Raw genomic sequence first — 16,575 nt, forward strand, 5'->3', positions numbered from 1 at the left:
GGGTGAAGAATGCATAGATTTCTTCTGCCTGGAATCTTTAACAGAAATCTGGGTCTTTCCGCTCGAAGGAAAGGAGAGGTGGTAAAGAAATCGTTATGCATAATGTATTTGAACTTACAAACCACGTGATATTGACATAGCTAGGGACATGCGCCGTGATTTCCGCGACCTATGAGCGCCAAACCATAATGTAAACAAATTCTCTTTGCATGCGCTCTGCGCTGAACGAGTAGACATAGCCTTGTATATATTTTTTGAAATTTTAATTTATGGACTTAAAGTTTGGGTTCGCCTTAAGTAAATGTTTGAGCTCCTTTTTTACAATAACTTTTATTATTTTTATTTAATGACTATATATTTGTTGATAACAGAAGAAGTTTTTTTGTACAATGGTATGAGTTATTTAGAGTCATTGCGTTAGGAGGATTTATTTTGTTGTTTGATTGATTATATGTCGTTTTTTCCAGTGGTTTTCTTAATTTTTTTGTTTCTATACGTGTGAAGAGCCAATGAAACACGACGAAAGAGTCGCTGGCGGTTAAACATATTTGTAAGCCCTTCCCCTTACATTCAATCAGTTATTGGTATGGGGTCTATGGCCTCTTAAAGATTACAAGAAGAAGAAATCTATGTATTCCTGTTCGGGTATAAATGAAGTGCAGCGATATACACATCACAATTTGAATCTGTACAAATTTCTCGGATCATAATTGTAAACCCTGTTGTAAACTACCACTTTTCCATTTTCATAAGATTACAATCAAATGAAGCAATATTTGCTAATATCTAAAGCAATCTATAGCAATGGGTAGTATCAGGATGGGTAGCTCTGAAAAACCAAGCAATTTTTAAACAGCTATAATAAATAAATAAAAGCTTTTATTGGGATGGCGTAGTAGCTAGATTTTAATATGATATAGATTAGGTTTGAAATATTTTAATGGCTCTAAAACGTGAAAATGCAATTTTTTATGGATTTCCAACATTTTCCAAACGTAATTAATTAATGTAAAAAGAACCTCTGTGATTTAAATTTCTTTACTAGAAATCGATAGCCCTATTCCTATGCTTCCATTTGGTGCTCACATATTCACCCTGTACAAAAGACCTACCCAGTCCTATATAATTTCCGAATAGCAAAAATGGACATAATCCCTTCTCAGAGAGTATAGACGACCGTATACGCCAGTTTCACTGGCGTATAAAATCGTCCGGTGGGGAGGGGGGGGGGTCATTTCTCCCCCAAGGGGGAATTGATGACGTCACGTGATGTTGTTGGCGGGAAATTTGAATTTATAGGGGTTTTTTTATCGTGTATTGGTATGACGTCACGTAATTTATTGGTGTTGAAGGCATTCAGTGTCCATAGTGTTATTAATTTGGTGTATCTTTAGGATAGTGTGTACATTTAGGGGATGATTTATTGGTAACTCTATAGGTTCTGTAGACCCTTTCTATACCAACCCTGCCGGTAATGTTATTCTTTGTTTGTATGTATGCTTATGTTATTCTTATATTAAAGAACTAGTTTTAATTGAGATATGGTTTACATTGCAAAAGGTACAAACTAAACTATGGTGATGTTCTAGGTGTACTCATGTTTTGTATTGTTATTATCTGGGTGTATCTTTAGGATATTGTGTACATTTAGGGTATGATTTATTGGTAATTCTATAGGTTCAGTAGACCCTTTCTAAACGCACCCCTCCCGTAATGTTATTATTATTAAGGTATCTCCATGTATGATTATGCTATATTAAAGAACTAGATTTAAGTGATATAGGGTTTGCATTGCAAAAGATACCAATTAAGCTACGACGAAGGTCTAGGTGTACTCATGTTTTGTATTGTTATTATTAGGTGTATCTTTAGGATATTACGTTCATTTAGGGCATGATTTATATATGTTCAGTAGGCCCTTTCTACACCCGCCCTTCTAGTAGTGTTGTTCTTTGTACGATTTTGAGATCTCTCCATGTAGGCTTATGTTATACTAAAGAACCGGTTTTAAATGAGATATGGTTTACATTGAAAAAGGGTACAAATTACGCGCGGATCTAAGTGTTCTCCTGTTTTGTGTATTGGTTATCAAGTTACTATGTTAAAACAATAGTACACTTTAGTATCATAAAGGGAAATTACGGCAGTTTTTGCACAGTTGGATAGTTGATTAGAAGTTAAAATGAAGCAGTAGTGCTAAAAAACTCAGAACATAAGGATTACATTAGTTTTAATACGAATTTGGAGAATAAGTACAATTACTTGAGTTAAAATGCGAAATATTACTGAAAAAACATACTGAAAATACGAACTACATAGAATACATGGTAAGTAAGCACAATACTAGTTATTAAATTAAAAATCCTCATAGGACTGACTGAAAAATATATATTTTCCTACGCGCTAAAATATTGATATACAGTTAAAATGCGCAATCATAACTAAAGAACATCATTAGACAATACGAATTACAATGGTTTTGATAACAAACAAATTCAATAAAATGCAAAATTAATACTACTTCAAAAAAAAATCGTAGTACAAGATGATTAAGCACATAGACATTTACCATTATAGAAAATAGAACAATATTACTGCATGCGAGATTATTAAATACATATATACCCATGTACCTTCATGGAGAATATAACAATACTACGTTTTAATATGATTTAAAAGCTACAATGGTTATTATACGATTTTAGTACAAATATTAGGCTAGTTATTAAACTAAAATGTTCATAGGATTGACGAAAAAATATATTTTTTCTGACGCGCTATACACGCTAAAATACTGATATACGATTACGGATAAAAATATGGAAATATTACTTAAAAAATTACTACAATTATCATCAAAAAATAAAAATTACAATTATACAAAACAATATAAATTCAATACTTATTGACTAAAGTGCTAATATATATTAATTAAAAACAGCTTATTAAATGCAAAAATATTACCAAAAACGCTGCGTATTCGTTAAAATATTGTTACATGTTGAAATACGTTAATATTACTATAAATAATACTTGAAATACTAATTAAAATACTGATACTGGGTATCTAGAATATATACGAGTAACTTATGTCGAAAATGTCAAAGATTCTAATTAATATAACCGTATGGGGCTGTTTTATAATCAGGAAGTATTCTAACTTTATCCACTACGACCTGATATGTTTTGGTCTGGTTGATCGTGATCAGTGTGTGATCGGGAAGACGTCTGATTTGTGGGCCTATAGGGACTTGAACCGAGTTCAGTAGAGGTTCACCTTCATTGTTTACGCCTAGTAGGTTCTTCATTGTTTCAAAATTTATATAATTTTCTGTAGAGGCGTTTAAATAAAATCCTTTAACTTTGATAATGTTAGTTTTAGTGCCGGTTTTAGGGTCGAGAATGTCCATGGAATAGTTCTTTGGTCCAGCACTCCCCCATTCACAAATATAAGCGTCTTGTCCATAGGATTCTAATTCATTTTTAAGTTGCCCCAAATAATCGCCTGTGGGTAGCAAATGAGCGCCGTCTGGCGAGAGGTACACTAAACTATCCGTGTCATAATAAAAACAAAGGTCACCGACCTTTTCAAGATGTTTTAGTAAATGTAATCGCGCCATAGATGTTGTATAACAAGCGATAACTACGTTTGTGTGTTTGTGCACAATCTCGTTTTCTAGAATGTGTTCGTACTTTACTAATACGGTGTTTTCGTTGATTGTTAGTAAACTTTTAACCTCCAAGTCTGGATTTAATATTAATCCGTACAATTTGTTGGCATCTTTGATTAGTTCTGTAGAGGTGTGCCTTGTTTTTTGGCCAAATTTACCCCAAAAAGAGTTGAGCATAAGTTTGCTAAGGCATCTGAGACCTTCATTTTTCTCTACTTTAGTGATATCCAGTTCTACACCCTCTTCGGCTTTGAAGTTTTTGACATAGTTCTCCTTATCTTCTTGAGTCTGGCAATCTGCTGGAAAGCCGCTAGCTAGGGTTTTGTATTCTAAAAAGGTATTAACATAATCTTTAAACAGTCCTCCCTGTTCTGTTTTGGGGTCGTACTGTGTCACTTTGTATGACCAAGCCTCGTACATTCGTGTGATTGTGTAACCATTCTCTACTGCATGACGTAACTCGTCGACTACCCATGTGCCTCTCAATTCTCTTTGTTCTGTAGTATGTTCGCAATCACCCTGAAATTGGGTTTTACAACATGTGTAACATAGTGGAAATGTTAGTTTTCCGTTAATACGAGCAGGCAGAACGGGATGAATTAGGTTTTGGGCCGGTAATATGTCACACTTAAGAAGACCATCAAACGAAAATATGTCAGGAAAGTTATCTAATATGATTTCAGGATGTCCTATAGGTATCTTGGTGGTTTTATTAATGAATGGGTATAGACTTGTGAAATCCACGTAGTGAATACGCTCCGATCCTGTTGTTTTATGGTATAGTTTTGTTGCGCAACATCTCCCCCCGAAGAATGCATCACGGGGGTCTAATCTTTTCACTATTTTAGGCATAATATCATTATGGTTTAAAAACTCTATTATTTCGGGCTTATTTAATTTTTCCTTCTGCCAGTCACATTCCCACTTGACATTCACTTCATAATTGAGGGATTCTAATTTGGCTAACATGAGCATGCTTCTAAAATATCTGGAATTCAAAGTCTGTGCAGGGTCTCCGTGCAAAGCCTTGTTTCTGTTTAAGGGAAAGTGTATTTTACACCCATGATAAAAACACCCCCAGTACTCGAATATTTCCTTGTTGATTTCACAAAATCCGTCTACTTTGAGTTTTTGTATTCTGGTTTCTTTACCTCTAAAGGATGATTGGATAGATATATTTCTTTTGTTGGCGGTCCACTCTAACCATTCTATAGCCCCTATCGACTGATTTTCGCTAAGTCTATAACAATTAGCGGGTATGATGCCTATAGTATCGGGTTTAAGATAATTCCTGCGAAATACGTAAGAGCAAACGCCAGGAAGAGTAATTGCGCCGCAATTAAATGGATCTACACCCGTTACTTTAAAGAGTAATGTACGAAACGTTATACATCCAAGGAATAGTAAAACCGTGTCGTTCTCACAATAATAATTGAGTTCCTTCACGAAGTCGAAACCTTTACCTTTACTATCTTCGGAGCTATGCCATTTTAAGAAGACATCTAAATTTTTCCTTGTAAAATATTGACAGCCATAAGCTTCGATAGGGGGTAGACTACTTTCTATAACATAATTGGTTTCATCCTGTCTATCTACATCAAATTTATGTTCTATTACATTGAATAAAAAATGTGGAAAATACCCTTTAGCGGCGTCTGATATGCCAAAAGTAGCGGGAAACTTTGCCAAGGCTACAGGAATGAAATTATAAGAATCCAGAAATAACAAGTTAAACAATTTCATTTCTAAAATTCGAGTTCCGTTAATTTTCAAAGACGGAACGAATTTTTCATCCCTATTAATGATTTCTCGAATTAGTAGTTGATTATCATAATTACTGCCATAGTGAGACAGTATAATGACGTTCTTAACGGCATGCAATTGCATTAAATAATCTAGAAATAGAGATATAGGATTCCCACCCGAGAAATGTTGTTTACGAGGTCCGAATTGCCCGCACATGGTGCAACTAAAGTCTAGGGATGTCTTGTCTATACAATTTTCGCAAACGGTTATACTGACTAACAGGATAGCCTGGTGTTCATAGGCTCCTAACTCTTCCTGACATACCTTCGTTTGTATACATTCTACGTCAAAGAAAATATACATAAGGTTAGGCTGATTAGGTCTAGGCTTTTTAACGGATGGCACTTTCAGAGGTTTGTCTGTGATAATTTGAATAAAACATAAGTGGTTGCTGGGCAAATATTTCTTGCAGACCTGGCAATATATCTCATCACACGTATGCATCTCAGTTCTTCGGGAAAAATCAATAATTTTTAAACAGTCTCTACAGTGAAAAAGGCGCTCACATAGCGGCTTTTTACTGCTGGAAGATGCTAAGTGGCTTTGATAGCATTCATCGCCTAAGAATTTTCGTAAACAAAATCTACAAGCTTTCTGGGGGCCTTGGCAGATAGTGGGTCTCATGCAACTAAAACAAAAGTCATTACATTTATGGGACTGTATTCGCCAATAAGGGATAAGGCACTTTTCGCAGAATCGGTCGTGGTTAAAAAGTGGCCTTAATTTTGTAATAACGTTATAATGGTTATTTTCATTCAATAAAAAGAGGCGGGGCCTAGTATCATATGGATCGTTTTCACCTAAAATCAAAACAGGGACGCTATTTTCGAATTTGTAGACGAAAATCGAATACTGACTTAAATGAGTTTTGAACTTATCAAAAGATTCGGCAGTTCCACACTCACTAGCCCTTACTCCTGCCTTATAACATAGTTCTAAAGCAGCTTCTTTTTGCGCTTTATTTCCTGGTCTTGCCCTAGATATAGCTTCGTATTGAGTTTTTAGAGTCTTGTCTTCGGTTGTATCATTAGCATAATTTCTATGATTTATAGACACACAAAGCGATCGGGCTAAACACAGGTTGTCAGAATTAACTATGCGTACAATACCACGTCTATCTTGACAGAATAGATTAAAAGGTTTAATACCTCGGGCCGTAGAGAGGGTCTTGCCCTCAGGCAATCGTACAATGCTAAAAATAATTTTAACAGGACCCAGGAAAAATGCTTCCATTTCGTCATCATAAAGCATAACACTAAGCTGGTCAAAAAGAATATTAGGGTCGACTTGATCTAATCGTCTAAAAGATAATTCTAGTTCGGACCTACAAATATTTGCCGCACTCTTTAAAGTAATTTGGACGTAATCTGTAGGCCTATACTTGCTAAGAACGCTTTTGGTTACGGTACATACACGGGCTACGGGATCTTCAGTAATTCTAAGAACTACCTCTCTACCATACATGTTAAAATGTTCGTAAAATCTCTCACTTTGACCTAGTATCTCGCAAGAAGGTACGCTGTCAATAGGTATGGGCTGGTCCGTTTCTCCTCCTCCCCATTGTACATCGATATCATCGTCAGAAAGCGCCTCTTCAGATCCGCTCTCCCTCTCTAAGGTATCGTTCAAAAGTATCTCCTTTATGGGGGGTCCTTGGTCCGTTCGGGCTAAAAACGTGGCTATCTCTTTGTCATATTGCGAGTTGTTGAAGTCGGCGATCTGGGCTTCCTCTTCCCGTATACCACGCTCAATTTCTTCTTGTCGTTTCGCTAGGCGATCTGAGTATTCATTTCTTAAGGGACTAGGAATTAGATTTCTTAGGTTTTCCAATTCTTCTATGGTGGTACAGTCCTCTGGCGTTCGAACAACTGTTTTCATATATTCGAGTAAGTCGAGGCAGGCTTGAATGACATTTAAGTCAGCCTGTACTACGAGTTGTGGTAGAGTCTGAGGTCCGTACATCGGATCTATTCGCAGATAGGCGCATAGGTAGAAATAAAACTCGTATATTAAACGTAACGGCCAAGGTCTATTTATAGCCAGTTCGTTCAAAGTTGTACTAAGAGTTTCAGGGTCCATGTTTAACTTTCGGTGTTTGAAGATCGACTGTGTATTTTGATCATTTCCTCAGCCGCTTTTATACTAAATTTCATAATAGACACGCCCACATTCCTCAATAATTTAACAATAGCCTGATTTATTGCTTATCAGTCACCAGATGTTTTCTCACAATGCATTTCGGACCCATGCCTGTTAATAGTTTACCGATTTTATAACTAAAGAACGTTGGATTTGCTTTATGTCAAATAAATTGTCAACAAAAGAGCGGCCTATAAATAGAATTTTGTTATAAACACTGCAAATAAGGGACAATTTTATTGGGGTAATAAATAAAAAACAGGGTGTGTAAAGCGTTTATAGAGATTCTCAAATGAGAAAATATCCTTTGTTATCTTCAAGTCTGTTAAATAATAACGTTCCGAATTTCTCTGATAGGTCATAAAAACCATTGTACATTTTTCAAAAAAAAATGCCACCTTAAGCAAACTAAATTTCTTAATAGACACGCCCATATTCCTCAATCATTTAACAATAGCCTGATTTATTGCTAATCAGTCACCAGATGTTTTTCTCACTATGCATTTTCGGACCCATGCCTGTTAATAGTTTACCCATTTTATAACAAAATAACGATGGATTTGCTTTATGTAAAATAAATTGTCAAGAAAAGAGTGGCTTATAAATAGAATTTTGGTATAAACACCGCAAATAAGGGACAATACTTTATGGGGGTAATAAATAAAAAACATGGTGTGTAAAGCGTTTCTAGAGATTCTCAATTGTGAAAATATCCTTTGATATCTTCATGTCTGCTAAAAATATCTTTTGTTCCGAACAGGTCGTAAAAACCATAGTAGATTTAAAAAAATTCTACCCTAAGCTAACCTATTACCAAATAGTTTCTCACGGTCTTGAATAACACTATGATTATGTAGGCGAGAAGTAGGCCTACGTAAAGCAATGAATCACAAAATAAATTCCATTGGTAACAATACAAATGGTTCGACCCCCCCCCCCCCACAAAGTCATTAAGACACGTCCCGACGTGTTTACGGAATAGGCTATAAAATATTTTTAATCAACCAGGTAGCAACTCGGCATTTAAATATAACATATTTAATTCCTTAAGAGGCTAAATTTCGAAAGTTTTATAGTAGAGACAGCGCCAATTGAGCTAGTATTCGTTATGAAAAGGTTTATCTGCGGATCAAAATTCTCAAAACAAGTCCAAACATTAGACGTCTTTCGCAAGAATAGAACAAAAGACCTTTCTCCACCGATGTGTATACAAAACTGGCATAACAAAAGGCGTATAACTCCGAAATGCTATTGATTGGGTTAATTTCATAGTACAATGATAATTTTCGCTACGGGCTAGTATAGTGATGGAACTGTAATACCTTTAAAAAGGACACAGTTGATTGTGAAAGGTTTGTAAATAAAGAAAGCTAAACCTAGAGCAATTTGGTCCTAAATGGACAAATAATTCCAGTATTCCAAAATAAAATTATGGTTTTGTCTGAAAAACGTCACTGTCCGTCTAACGAGGGATTAAGACTTTGAAGCACTTAATTTTAAAAATGTTAACGCATTCGTATCATGGGGACGATAGAGTCACAAAGGATTTCTCTTATCATTCATTAATACAAACGGCACACAACAACGTTTCGTCTTCTAACGTTTATTTGTAAACCCTAATTAAATAAACCTGTTAACCTCACTAAAAAATCAGAGACTTTGTGAGAATGACTGACAAAAACAAGGATTTGAGAGTGATTTTTCTACCAAAGTATTCTTAATCTCGTCAAAGTTCTGTATAGGCGTAAATATCTGGCAAGGACTGTTTTACTCTACCCAACTTGTTAACAATGTTGAACCCCCAACCAGTATTTAAGATAGGCGGGAAAATCACAATATATTGTATGGTTTGCGATAAAAAAGGTTAAAAATGTACTGTTTTTTAACAAATGTTTTGATTAATCCTAGATTGATACAGCGTTTACTTGAGATGTAAGCACTGAAAGTTTTTGATGTAGCTGTCAGATTGAAATTAAAATGGGGTATTTAGGATAGCTTTGTTACATTATTTGCTACGTTAAAGATGATAAAAGAGCGTTATTTCCTTTAAAAAAAGAACGAAATTAGTCTCCTATAGTTCTGGAAAAATACTCATATATTTTCATGGTTTCGGTTAGCGCAACAAAGACATAACGTGTAGAGACTTGTCAGGATAATGGCTTCGGGGCAAACTCCTCGAATCAAATGTTTCGTGGTAGGAAGAGTCACCAACTAACAAAGCAATAAATCCGAAAATAAATTCCATTCATAGCAATACAAATGGTTCGACCAGGCCCCTAAAAGCCATCACGTCTGAACGAGGTTACGTATAAATAAAAACGGATGGGGATAAATCCTTTTGTTATGGATCAAGTTCGACCTCTTCCCCCTCCCCCCTTTAATGTCATAAAACCAGGTGGGTGGTCCAATTAAAGAAAGGACAATAAATTCCAATGTATCTAAAAAACGCTATGAGCATCAGACAACAATCGAGGGAAGCACCACCCTAAAGTCTGAACATCTCAAGAATGAGCGACCCTAACCACTAATACTAGTGTTATCACATTAAATTTAATCAAAGCAGTCGTCAAATTTTGTAACTATTGGTGTAAAAACCCGTATTTTTCATGATATTCAAATTTACTAGTAAGGAATAATTTTAATGACGTAACTGAATGTTTAAACTTAACCATTTCGTAAGATTTCTCTCTTTTGTTAGTCCGTTTGTACGTTTCTGTTTGTAATATTCCCCCGTTTGTATATACTCTCGTATTGTATCTAGACTCTTTTGCCATGGCGGGGGGTCGTACCCAAGCCCTGCAGGCTTCACGACCCTATCCCTCGAGCCTTATTTAATAAATAAATAAATAAATTGCAACGATAAGAGTAAAGTTAGTTTTGAGGTATAGAAAATTAAATTCCTTAAGTCTGCAACACCATCGCGTTATGTATTGAAATTAATGATTCTGAAATTAATGAAAATATGCTTTTCATCGAATCATTTTGATAAATATATTGCGAAAATCATCGCAACGTTTTTAGTCATGTGAACTCTTTTTCAAATGACTCGTTTCGTCATTTTAAGGCAACTAAAGAAACAAAGTGAGTTGGATTAACTGAAGTCAGTACTTTTTCAAACTTTGTATGCAATTCTTTGGGGAATTTAGGAAACCCAAATAAGCATTTTTATAGAAAAATGTTGCGTACAATTTTTCCTTCTATTGCTAGAGATCCACGATTCATGCACTGACATTAGCTAAATGACCCTCTGTGTTGTACTTTGAACTTTTCGCTGGTGTTATATTCTGTTTTAGTAAATAGGGATTTATGTTTTTTCTAAAGGTGTTAGTTAAAATCTGTGTTTTTCCCTAGAACAGTGTAAATAGCAGTGATATTCTAGTGTGAAACTATGTAGATGATTCGACATTGTAAACATATATTTTGGGTATTTTAATACTCGTGCTCGAATGGATGGACGTTTCCTAAGAAATACTTTGTTTAATTAGCTTAGTCTCTGTATAGTAAAACATTGCTATACTATTTACTGCGAAGAGGGGGGGGGGGTTAAGAGGTATTAAATTTTTATTTAAATAGAAAAAAATTGGTGAAATTTTGCTAAATCAAAAGTGTTTTTGGTGAAACATAGAGTAATTTTGATAAATTTAGCTAAAATTTATCGAAACGTTTTAATTAATTTGAAATGTTTTTCAAATGACTCGTTCCGTGTCAGTCAATTGTCACGTGCATGACTGATTTCGTGTCGGTGGTCTATTCAATTTACCATGTATTCCTATGGGTTTTTAAGAATTTTAAATGCTCAATTTCGTTGCGAAAAAATGTAACGTGGTTGATCAAAAACGTTTCGATTGTTTTTTACTTTTAACACGAAATGCGTTGTGAATGATGCTTCTTTCAATACCGTTTTTACGTTTTCCACAAATTTTTGTTTTACGCTGCCGATAATTTTGATAAATATAGTATAGTCAATGCTTCGGTCTAATGATATATTGCCTTTCTGTTGACGCAACGGAAACATCTTAAACTTGTTGAGACTTGTCCTAATAAGGCCCTCGGGGCAAACACCTGTAATCAATTAAATGCTTGAAACCCCTCGTAGGATGAATCACCAGCCCCTATTAATAAAGCAATAGATCACTCTAAATATAAATTCCATTGATTCAATACAAATGGTTCGACCCCCTCCCCCCAAAGCCATTAAGACACGCCTGGACATGTTTACGTATACCTAAAACACAGATGGGGATAAAGGTTTACACCCCCCCCCCTTTTCAATGTCATAAAACCTGGTGGGTGGTCCAATTAAAGAAAGGACAAAATAAATTCCATTGATAACAATACAACTGGTTCGACCACGCCCCCAAAAGCCATTACGACACGTCTGAACGTGTTTACGTATAAGTAAAAACAGATTGGGATAAATTCTTTTGTTATGAACCATGTTCGACCTCCTCCTCCCCCTTAATGTCATGTAACCTACACCTGCTGGGTTGCCAAAAGGCGATTTTGTAAACCATAGAGAGTCATTTCACTTCCGAACTCTGGAGAGAAAGGTTGGTGACAAGGTTAGTAAGAAATCATGTGTTACGGTATATGTAATTCTTTTTTGATTAAAATGTCGCTTAAAATGTGTGCTAATTAGAAAATATATGAAGCAGTCTAGCTATATTCGTGTATACTTTAGTTAGGATCAACATTTTATGATGTTTTATAGTAATATTTGTTCATTTTAACTGATTACCAGCTACCAAGTTGTGTAAAAACTGCCTTAATTCCCCTTTTATGATATTACAATGTACTATTTTTTAACATAGTAACTTAATAACCATTACACAAAAAACGAGAACACCTAGTACCGCGTCGTAACTTAATTGGTACCTTTTGCAATGTAAACCGTACCTCAATTAAAACTAGTTCTTTAGTATGACATAAGCATACATGGAGAGACCTCAAAATCATACAGAGAATAGCATTACAGGATGGTGTAGAAAGGGCCTACTGAACCTATAAAAATCATATCCTAAATGTACACAATATCCTAAAGATACACCTAAAAATAACAATACAAAACATGAGTACACCTAGAACCGCATCGTAGCTTAATTGGTACCTTTTGTAATGTAAACCTTATCTCACTTAAATCTAGTTCTTTAGTATAACATAAGCCTACACGGAGAGACCTCAAAATCATACAGAGAATAGCATTACAGGATGGTGCAGAAAGGGTTTACTTGAACTTATATAAATCATACCCTAAATGAACGTAATATCCTAAAGATACACCTAATAATAACAATACAAAACATGAGTACACCTAGAACCGCGTGTAATTTGTACCCTTTTTCAATGTAAACCATATCTCAATTAAAACTAGTTCATGTAATATAACATAATCATACATGGAGAGACCTCAAAATCATACAGAGAATAGCATTACAGGATGGTGTAGAAAGGGCCTACTGAACCTATAAAAATCATATCCTAAATGTACACAATATCCTAAAGATACACCTAAAAATAACAATACAAAACATGAGTACACCTAGAACCGCATCGTAGCTTAATTGGTACCTTTTGCAATGTAAACCTAATCTAGTTCTTTAGTATAACATAAGCCTACACGGAGAGACCTCAAAATCATACAGAGAATAGCATTACAGGCAGAAAGGGCCTAATGAACCTATAGAATTACCCGTAAATTATACCTTAAATAGACACAATAACCTAAAAATACACCGAAATAATACCCCTATAAATTCAAATTTCCCGCCAACAACATCACGTGATACGTGACGGCATCAAACCCCCCCCCCAACCATACTTTCGCCCTTCAGGCACGGTACCGCCTAGAGAGTAGAACGAAAAGTGGGAAGTAATGAACCCCCCCCCTCCCCACCAGACGATTTTATACGCCAGTGAAACTGGCGTATACGGTCGTCTATACTCTCTCTTCTCACATCGTCCAAAATCCCCGGGATGTCTACAACAAAATACCCCAAGCAGGACAAATTCCGCCAAAATTTATTTAATGCAATGTTTGAAAATCTTCAGCACTCCAAATATAGGCAAGAATTTAAATGGATGGCGAAAAGCAAAACTAACGGATTTTTATTGAATTTTCACTTAATTTAAAATCTATCTGCACATACCTGCCCACCATCGCTTGGGGTCAGCTCACCTCACGTTTATTTTTAGAAATTCACAACCAGCTCACCTCGGAATCAATATTGAGCTCACCTCGGGCTCGGGTTCATTCACAAAATATTTGTTGGCTCAACTCGAGCTCAAATATCTTTTGCGGGCTCAAGATTGATAGTATTTAAGGCTAACTTAATTCGAGCTTGGCCTCAGTCAATTTATTAAGTTCAAGCTAGAGCTTAGTCTCATATCTACGAAGAACATTTCTTACAAGCAGTGTAAATGTTTAAGTAGATATAATTGCATAGCTATTTTTACGCGATAAATGCAAAATTTGAATATTTATTCAATATCCAAATGACTTTCACCACTTTTGTATTAAAAAATTTCGTCTATCAATGAGTTACATTAGTTTCTGTTTACACTAAATGGGGCAGTGAGCGCTCTTTCAAAATGTGCGGGCTTATAGTTTTAAATTGGCCTTGCTCGAGTTCAAGAAACGCTTCAAATTTATAAAACAGTTGAAATTGTTGAAAACAGCTTCAAGTCTAGGCTAACTTTGTTGTGAGCCCGGGCTCAATCTCTAAAATATTTTTTTTTCATAAACTTTTGGGCTCGGCTCGTGTTTATCAATTCGTGTCCAGGCTCACTGAAATAGGGTCAGTGCGGATAGCTATGTACCTTATGAAATATCCTTCAAGTAAATAACCTAAAATTACATGGATATTTTGTCAGTGACACGCAAATCCATAAATGATGGTCTTTCAATTTAACATAACCTTATCTAAACTTAGCCAACATAACCCAATCTAACTTATTCTAACCTAACCCAACTGAACGTAAATCCAATCTAACCTATTCTAACCTAACCAAACTTAACCACACCTAACCGGACGGCAATGAATTAATTTGCAAATTAAAAAAATGCCTTCAAATTTGTGACTTTTCTACATTATTTACGCTCATCACTCATTATTATAATTTCAATCTATTCCGCTGGAAATAGGACAAACTTTATTAGCATTCCTTAGAGGATCCAAACCCACCATCCATCACTCCACATCTATTACACAACTGTTTTATGTTATATTGATGTTGTATTTTTTACTTTCTCTATATAACAGGGATAAATTATGGCTGGGGATTTTGTTTAGAGAGTGGGGGGCTTTTGTCGAAAGAGTGTGGGGATTTTGTACGTTTTCTATGATGGGGGTCTTTTGTGTTCTGGGAAGTTAGTCCGTATACCGGGTGCTTCACTGATTTGTGGCACTTGTCTTCTAATGCCCAAAAACGTAAAAACACAACTTTCGCTATGAATTTACGTCTGGAAATGCACTGTTTATTTTAAACAAAATGTGATTTTATTTTAACCCAAATGTCACGGACAAACGTGGTTACACGTTAAGAACTAAGGCAATTTAACGCTTGTTGGGCCTCCAACAAAGTCACCATTCAAAAATGAAAAATCTACAAAAAATGAATTTTTCGTACAAATAGGTTTTGTTGCGCTTTTTGAGCTTAAAACCAAATATCACAAATAACTGTCCTATCTAAAGCTAATATAACAATAAAAGTGGTTCCTTTTGAGAGTTAAGTGTCAAAGTTGATCCCCCGTTCATTGTGAAATCTACACTGCATATAACCCATAATCTGTAAATAATTCGAAATACCAACCTTAAAATATAGTACTTAACTCTAATGTTTAGATGCACGCCTAAAAACTAAGGTTATTTTCAAAACGCTATACTTAATTTTAGTTCTTGAGAATATTTTTAACTATATACTGTGGTTTCATAGTCTATAATTTGCCTTAATTAAATTTCGGATTAAAACTGCGTGGAATCAAATTCAAGTAATTTCAAGCTGAACTCAATAAATTTTATGAAATACGATGCGTGAATTCAAACTGCCCGCTTAAAGAAAACAAATAAAAGTAACAAATGTAAAAGTCAAAAGCTTTAGTTAATAAGACAATTACCCTTGATATCTAAAATTCCACTTCGGACTTTTTCCAACGCACTTCCTAAAAAAAATAATAATACACATAAGAATTCAATTTACCAAAAAATTATGCCGTTTGTTTTTAGTAGGAATTTCTTTTCTATTGTCTCAAAAGTTCTGAGTATATGTATAGCCTGGAATTCTTTGAAGTATGTCAGAGGTGCGTGACCAAGGAGAGACGTGGTTGAAATAAATTTAGTTCATTTCACTTTGAAAACTAGTACTTTAAGAAATGGCAATGCTATCTCGCGAAAACAACGAAGTGTTCAGTCCTGTTCAGTCCTACTCCATACGAATTCCATGAAGCTAGGCGTCACGTGGTGCCTGTGACGTATTTCAAATAATTTTACCCACCCCCGCTTCCTTTTTGGAGTCCCATCGATTTTTCTTTGTTTTTAGCCACATCGTATGATGAACATCTACGATGTGGGTCTTAGTTTGACCTGGCCTGTTGTTGGTGGTGGTGGTGGCGTCGTGAAAGAGAACTGATTTAGACAGTATAAAAAGTTTCGATCGTCATTGAAGGGAGAGTGAATGGGAGAGAATTGGGGTGAGGTGATATTTTTCGTTCGTGTATTTTAAAAGGAAGGGAATTATATTTGTTAGTTTTAGCATTGGATTTATTTGTTCTAGCAAAGTTAAGCATTGTGAATTGTGTTTACGTTTGCTCGATATATTTAAAGCGAGAGAGAGCCTCTGAGAGAGGAATATGGTAGTGCCTTAATTTAAATTGGAGGTTTAAGGCTCCCTTTAAAAGTCCTGTCACCCGTCGACAATAAGGGTTTCACGCTTTTTATCCCGCTCCCCCTATTTTAAAATTCAA

The 16,575-nt window shown here is 35.3% G+C and overlaps 2 protein-coding genes across 3 annotated transcripts in view; both read right to left on the reverse strand.

Annotated features, from left to right (window-relative positions):
- LOC149718750 (DNA (cytosine-5)-methyltransferase 3A-like) overlaps positions 1-16,575 on the reverse strand; it is a 68,346-nt gene that overhangs the window by 30,690 nt on the left and 21,081 nt on the right. Inside the window, exon 8 of the mRNA XM_089852177.1 lies at positions 15,730-15,774. Within this exon, the coding sequence (XP_089708303.1) occupies positions 15,730-15,774 (45 nt within the window). The remainder of the gene's footprint in view (positions 1-15,729; positions 15,775-16,575) is intronic.
- On the reverse strand, positions 2,214-7,621 carry LOC149718751 (uncharacterized). 2 transcript variants are annotated; one of them, XM_089852175.1, is made up of 2 exons: positions 6,968-7,621; positions 2,214-4,000 (listed from the first exon to the last, which is right to left on the reverse strand). In XM_089852175.1, the coding sequence occupies exons 1-2, from the start codon at positions 7,554-7,556 to the stop codon at positions 3,111-3,113; spliced, it is 1,479 nt and encodes a 492-aa protein (XP_089708301.1). In that variant the 5' UTR covers positions 7,557-7,621; the 3' UTR covers positions 2,214-3,110. The 2 variants fall into 2 exon arrangements, with proteins under 2 accessions (XP_089708301.1, XP_089708302.1); XM_089852176.1 differs by having other exon boundaries at positions 3,860-4,190; positions 6,335-7,621.

The sequence above is a fragment of the Phalangium opilio genome, unplaced genomic scaffold (genome assembly GCF_054372755.1).
Source record: "Phalangium opilio isolate 3A_F unplaced genomic scaffold, DU_Popi_V2 ptg000002l_1, whole genome shotgun sequence".
NCBI classification, from domain to species: domain Eukaryota; kingdom Metazoa; phylum Arthropoda; class Arachnida; order Opiliones; family Phalangiidae; genus Phalangium; species Phalangium opilio.

Bases quoted from the DNA above. Each gene is read 5' to 3' on its own strand.
- LOC149718751 (XM_089852175.1), bottom strand. From the start codon at position 7,556: ATGGACCCTGAAACTCTTAGTACAACTTTGAACGAACTGGCTATAAAT. The intron at 4,001-6,967 runs GTGAGAGATTTT...ATACCTTTTTAG, and splicing joins TTGCGAGATACTAGGTCAAA to AATACAAAACCCTAGCTAGC.